Below are 6904 nucleotides of genomic sequence, written 5' to 3'. Positions count from 1 at the left end.
AAACCATCTTCCACCCCTGTTTTACTATGTCATCTGGATGTATCCATTAGGATCAAATTGATTCTTATATTGTGCAATGAAATTTTGTATCCCTTATGAGAACCACTGGGGATGTGTACTTTTTCTGATGCATTTTCCTAGCAAACCAGCCCCTGGCAGCTGCGTAGCAGCAGCAGAGGTACTGGTGGTGGTTGTCTCAGGCTGGGAAGAGTTTCCTTCATCCTTGGTGCACATGTTTGAGGTGGTAGGCACAGTGCAAAGGGGATGGTTGGAGGTAGCTCTGCTTTTTCTATAATACCAGAATTGCAGCTGAAGGCAGCATGCAATGAAAGCATGGCCTTGCAATACAGTCTCCAGTGATTATTTGTAGCAGGTCCTGTTAAATACAGCCGTGGGTTAATATGGAACTAAGCTTCAGCAACAGGAATCTGTGAACAGCTATGAAAATACCAAAATAACTACAAGGTGCTGACCTTAAACTAGTGTTCCTTTAACTTCTAGCAGCTGTTTGAGTGTGTCCATGCAAACCCAAATTCATTCCATGGCTAGCGGTAATTTCTGAAGCATGGGAAGCCATTGGGTAATGCGGTTTTTGGCTGAAGGCACAACATGCAAAGAAGTTTTAAAAGCTCCAAATTACAGAAGGTAAAACACTTCTGCAAACAAAGCTCTTCCCACGTTTCTCCTGCTAGTGATGCAGAGACCTGGAGCTTTGTGTCTCACATCATGGATCACAGGAACTGGAGTTCTGTGTTTAAGCTTCTTGCAGGTAACCAAACACTTCACTGGGACCAGGCTGATTTTGGGGATTTTGGGGTGGTGGGAAGACTTCAACTTTTATATAATTTAGTCATCAGCTCTTTTTATTTTTTGGGGAAGAATTCCTTGAGGACCTGCCATATTTGGAGAGGATTTAAAGCTCACAACAGTTCCAGTTAATGCAGAGAAAACATGACTGCCTTAATCCTTTATTCTGTCTATGGCTATTGAAATGGAAGAGCATGGGCCTTCAGCAGCATGGGTGGGTGGTTGGCTGCATTGATAGATTACTACCTCAGAGCAGATGTACTTTGCTGCAGTTTAACTACGCTAAGGTAGCTCTGCTGAGGTAGTTTGAAGGATGATAAAGGAGAGTCCAAAGGCTGTCATTCAGCCATGAAGAATACTCAGGGTACACGTAATCACAGCAATCAGCTGTCTGGTTTTGACCTGTTATTCCAATAATCAGCTGAAGTGCAAAGATAAAATGGAAGTATTCTGCACCAGGGTATAAATGTGACATGGCAAATTAGCCCGGTTTTAAAAGGACATGTCTGGAAGAGTTGAAGCTTCTGTCTTTTTCTCTATTCCTCATTTGGGCTTCAACTGCTCATGAAATTTCATAGATAATGTTTTATGTGAAAGACTTACTATACCTAAAGACCTCTGGTGAAACTAGGGACAGAAAGGCAGTGTCTGCACAGGATCAGGCACATTATAGAGATTTGTGAGGTGATTTCTTGCTGCTTGCAGTGACACAAGCTTTGGACAACAAAATCCTTACGAAGAAGTCCGATTGATTAGAAATGTAATATGATATCTCTCAATTACATATATTTGATACAAATTTCTAATACAGAACAGAGCTTTCCAGTTTGGCTCAAAGAAAGTTAGAAATCTCTACGTGTTTTGGATATACGTAGAAGCAAATCCAAAGTAAAGTAATGATTTACAAATTACTTTCTAAAGTTTTCTCCAAGAAATAAAGCTAAAATTTTCCATCTTGCTTATTCTGCTTGCCACTGTTATTGCAATTCTATATCTGATCTGAATTTTTTTTGTAGCAAAGTTGGGCAAGTGTTATAACACAAACAATGTGAGTCAGCCAAAAATTGCATTGAATTTTATTGAATCATACTGATGAACCACTCTGCTTACTTTTTCCCCAGATAACCTGAAACTGAGGCAAAGATCACGAAGGCTTGCAAAAATAAGCTTGCTTGAGTGGAGAGTAGAAAATATACCTGAAAAACAAGTTTCAGGTTCACATATTTGCAATACCTGAAACCTGACTCTGGGAATGATGCACCACTACTATCTGAAAATAGGAAAATGCTGGGTAGAGCACAAGCCTGGTCAAAACAGCTCCGGTTTACAGCTACATGCACAATTAGCTACCGGAAAATGAGCCACAAACCAAGAGTTTGGTGGCAGGACATTTTGAGCAGACATTTCTGAATAACGAAGCCCAGTTCTGTAAACAGGTCTCAGACACCTGTTTGTGTCTCCCTGCTCTTGCCCTTCCCTCTTTCACATCAAAAGAAATGCTTTCCCTTTGGCCTAGCTTTCATCTGCAAACTATGGAATTTATCAAGCTCTCTATGAGGTTATCCACTGCTTTTGATGCAAGCTAGATCAGACGAGAGATATGCAGAGGCACCTTTATGGCTTTTCCTCTCCAACTTCCCACTTTAAGATCAGTAATTATACTGTTTAATTATAAATAACCTGACACATATCTGCCCTCTCTGAATTACACGTGTGTTTTCAGTTAGCAGACTCTGCGTTGGACTGTGAGCTTGGCAAGAGGTGAGTGTGGCTCTCTGTTTTCTCACCCACAGCTGTTCCCAACTCTTTTGGGGATGCTGTGCTCCTGCCTGGCACACTGGCACAGCAGAGGAATGAGGACTTCCAGGAACGGGCCATTTAGCTTGTCTTCCAAAAGAGGAAAAGGAGGCTAGCAACCCTTTTGGTTTCATCAAAAATGCTAGTAGTGGGTGCCAGTGTTGAAAGGCAAACCAGTTTCAGGCTGCTTCCTACACCATCTGCATCTGCTTCCATCTGCATGAAGAAACTTCTGATAGGGTTCCCTTGATGGAGGAAAACTTCTCAACCCTCTACTTACCAGTGATTCTTTTCTTTGGTGGTGGTGTTGTAATGCAGGCGTGTGCTAGAGCTGTTACGGTCCCTTCACACTGGACTGAAAGTTCCTTTTATTTTTTCCCTTGTTAGGTGCATCAGGCAAAGTGATGAAAACTTTAGCAGCTGGTATGTGTGGTAAGTTTCAGATCTGTTCTAGAAGGGAAAACTGGCAAATAATATTCTTTGATGGGTATAGAAACAGGAAGGCATTAAGAGAGACTGATAGCTAAAGAGCATTGCTCCTGGGCTGTCCCTGTGTTCTGTCTTTACTGACTAATGGGAATCATTTATCCATATCCTCCTCACTGTACGTTGACAACTGAGCTGCACAAAACCAATGAACGATTTTAGGGAGAAATGTTTGAATTTCCAGCCAGCACTCAGCGCTGAGCACTCAGCACTGAGACACTGGTTTCTGGGGACTTTGATCATGTCCAGTGCACTGGTGGGGAAACTGCAACATTTAACAGCTATTTGCAAAAGAAGTTAATGAATATGTTAATTTGAAGACATGCAGCCATCTGTCAGTGCTGCCTGCAGATGGTGATGGCACTGTTCCTCCCCTGCTGCCTCTGCCTCAGGTTCCTGATGTTGTTTTTCCTGGCCTTGCTCCTGTCCTGCGGGATCTGCTGCTGCCTGCAGTGCTGGCTGAAACGGGGGAGCTGCCTCCCCCACCGACGCACCCTGGCCGTCTTCGCACTCAGCAGTTCAGATGCCTTTTGCGGTTAGTCCTCTCCCTACCTGCTGCAAAGTTCCCTGTTGGCCCCGGTGGGGTTCCCCGTGGCCCATCCATAACCCAGTGAGGGGCAGCCAGGCTTGAATGGGAACTGGGCTGCCGCTGGGTGCTGTGTTTCTGGTGAGCAGTGGGGTGCCCAGCTAAGGCATCTTGTGGGGATGTTTGGACCATGCACTGGAGGGCTTAAGCCAGCCACATCCACTTTGCCCCAACTGTACCTTAGCTGAACTCAGTGCTGTCCCTGTGTGTCCCAAAGGTGCTAGTCGGGGCTTGGCCATGCTAACTCCTGAAGTGTGTGTGACCTTCTCCTCAGTGCTAGGGTGTTTAGCAGCCAAAACATACACAGCCACAGGCACTGCCTGGGGGAAGACAGCCTTTCCCAACAAGTGACCTCCATTTCTCATTCAGGCAAGACTGCACCAGCCTACTTGAGCCACCAGCAGCACCCTGAGGTCTGTCAGAAAGTTGTGTTGGTGAGCACCGTTCATTGTGGTAGACACCCTCAGCATTCCCCCAGGAACACCCAGACTTTTGAAGACTGGCCTATAATGACTATGTGTAGCACCCAGCACTGACCTGGAGTATTGCCAGTGTCATCAGCAGGCTGGGCCAGACAACAGTCCCTCCAAGAAGAACAAAGCTAATCCTGTCATTAGACTAAGCGTTTCCCAGAGAAGGCATTGCATGCTTTCTGGGTGGTCACGAACAGTGTCTCCACAGGGAAGACCCACCCCAAACCCACCCAAATTCCTTTGTTCTCACTTCTTGTATCTGGAGTTTGTGGTGAGAAGCTTTGTGATGCCGTGCTTAAATTACATCCATGCCTTTCTTGTTTCCAAGTGGTTGGGCAGCTCCTCCCAGGCTCACCTCCCTCACCCCACACTTGCTCTTCATGCCTGTCTTTGTATGGTTATGGCTTTGCTTTTTCCCCAGCAAGTGAAGCGCCTCAGTGCCCATTCTCTGGATCTCTGAGCCCCTGCACAACTGCGGAGATGTCCTCTTCTTCTGCCCCACAGTTCAGCCTTGGGGAAACTGAGTTGCCTCCATCCTATGAGGATATCATGAAGGAAAACAAGCTCTAGATACCACATGTTTGCTTTCTGTGATTCCACTTTTTCCATCAGAGATCTTCCATTATGCTACAGTAGTGTGAGATCAAATCAGCCGTTTCCATAGGCTGGCCAAGAGACTGAAAGGCAGCACATACTTCATCTAAACCTAAAAGGGGAGACCAAATACAACAGAATAAATGCCAAAAGCATGCATTGAATTTGTCACAGGAGCTGAACCTGACATTCTGATAGGGCTCTGGGTTTCAAGAAGCTCCCTCAGAGATTCGTCTGTGCTCAGGGTTTCTGTCTCAGCCTCCAGATTTATCTCCGTAAGGCTGCTTGAGATGGTGCAAACCTGTGTAGTTTAGGACCGAATGTTGATAAATGACTTGATAGTTGCTTCTCAAACTTGGGCTGCCTCCTTCATTCGGCAAAGTGCCAACAAACACCCTCTGGCAAAGTCATGTTTTTCTAATACATTGTAATGCAATCATGCCACTCTGCGATGAAGGATCGTTTCCCACATTTAAAATATTTAGCACAACATATCAGATTTGCCTAGTGCGAAAAGCAGCAAATTTATAGCCAGGGAAGGGAAAGCAAAGGATGGGGATTATGGGGGGAGTAGCAGCGGCAGGAGGTGGTTACAGAGCACAAAAAAAAAAAAGTGAGTTTGCTCATTTGAGCTGTTCTTGATTTCATAGTGACTGTCCCCAGCTACTCTTGCCCTAGCACTGCAGACCTGCAGGCTTTAAATTGCCTAGGACTCACATGGCAGTTCCCTACAGACATGAATTATGGAGTTAGGTATTTGGTGCTTAGCTACAGAAATTTACTGGGATAAAGAATGTAATTTTCTTTGAGATGACCACTGCAGACTGGATGGAAAGAGATTTCAAGCCATCCAGACTGCCTTATACCCAAGAAGGATCAGCACTGCATAAGCCATTCCTATGAGGTATTAGCCTGCCTAATTCTCAAATTACTGAGGAAAGATGCTGAATTTCCCCCTGAGCTGGATTCCAGATGAAAGCAAAGGTTTCCTTTGTTTGTCATGGGCAGGTCACTGAAGGCTGGATTCAGCCTGCCTGGCCTCTCTACCTCTGATCTGATCTCTCAATGGAAAGGGCTGGGGGCTGCAATCAGATCCCTCTTGGTACAGAAGGTAAATGTCATACCCAGTACCGTGCACCACATGCCTATGGAGCCATGGGCTCAGAGTCAAAGTGGGCAGCTGGGTCTATCTTAGGTACCACAGAAGATTAATGGAAGCCCACAGCCTGCCTTGTGGAGCAGCTCCCCACCTTCAGAATGTGGTTAGTATCGGTTCCCCTGCTCAGGAAGGAAACTGGGAATATAAACCCTCCAAAGGTTATGAAGTGCTCACATATTTTCATAATGAGGCTATACAAGTACCTTCACTAGATAAGGAATTACAGCATATTTTGAGAGACAAATTCTCTGCCAGCACCACTGCAAATTATCTCCATAAAATCTTATTTTAGAAACAGCTTTAATGTTTGACTGTTGTGTGAAAGGAAATAAATGTTACTGTAGCAAAATGAATGTTTGTGCCAGCAGGCTAAAATATTACAGGGTTTACTAATAAGGAAAATTAGCAAGTACAGACTCAGCCAGCAGAGAAGTCGAGCAATTCTTGAGTGTCCTTTCGCTGGCTGAGCTTAGTAAGAATTGCAGGTAATCAGCACCTCTCAGGATCAGACCTTTTATATACAGAAGTGCTTCTACTACTCAACCCCTTCAATTTATGCCCTGAAGCATGAGATTTGATTATGTTTGTCACTTCAGCTTGCGTAACCTGCTAGTGGGCATTAAATCAGCCATCACTTCCTCCCCTCCTATACACTGCATTTGATTCAGTGACCCCTTGGTGGAAGTTAACTCCACAGGTTGTCTGCATTATATGACGCATAAAACATTACCGTCTCTCGCTTATTAATTGCTTGGTTCTAAATAAATTGCTGTCTGTAATTTCATTGAATGTCACCTTCTAATCAGATGGCTGGAGAGGCTAACAAGCAAGGACTGCTCTGATTTCAATGCCTCCATCACTCTGCATCCCTCTTTTACAAGCTCCAGGAAGCGGCACTCATTACGAGGCAATAAATCCTTGCCCAGCAGAGGGCAAGCGAGGCTTTCAGCGACGCACCCAGGAGGCTGAGGCTCTTGCAAAAACATTCGTGGGAACAGGTTC

General features: G+C 44.9%; 1 protein-coding gene across 3 annotated transcripts; it reads left to right on the top strand.

Moving 5' to 3' along the window:
• The first annotated feature begins 559 nt into the window (after positions 1 to 559).
• On the top strand, positions 560 to 6686 carry TMEM207 (transmembrane protein 207). 3 transcript variants are annotated; one of them, XM_030495778.1, is made up of 6 exons: positions 560 to 769; positions 2531 to 2568; positions 2992 to 3036; positions 3483 to 3625; positions 4046 to 4110; positions 4571 to 4656. In XM_030495778.1, the coding sequence occupies exons 1-6, from the start codon at positions 695 to 697 to the stop codon at positions 4607 to 4609; spliced, it is 405 nt and encodes a 134-aa protein (XP_030351638.1). In that variant the 5' UTR covers positions 560 to 694; the 3' UTR covers positions 4610 to 4656. The 3 variants fall into 3 exon arrangements, with proteins under 3 accessions (XP_030351638.1, XP_030351637.1, XP_030351636.1); XM_030495777.1 differs by lacking the exon at positions 4046 to 4110 and having other exon boundaries at positions 4571 to 6686; XM_030495776.1 differs by having other exon boundaries at positions 4046 to 6686.
• The last annotated feature ends 218 nt before the right edge of the window (positions 6687 to 6904 follow it).

The sequence above is a fragment of the Strigops habroptila genome, chromosome 8 (genome assembly GCF_004027225.2).
Source record: "Strigops habroptila isolate Jane chromosome 8, bStrHab1.2.pri, whole genome shotgun sequence".
NCBI classification, from domain to species: domain Eukaryota; kingdom Metazoa; phylum Chordata; class Aves; order Psittaciformes; family Psittacidae; genus Strigops; species Strigops habroptila.
Note: the sequence above shows the minus strand (reverse complement) of the source record. Positions and strands in the feature narration are given on the sequence as shown.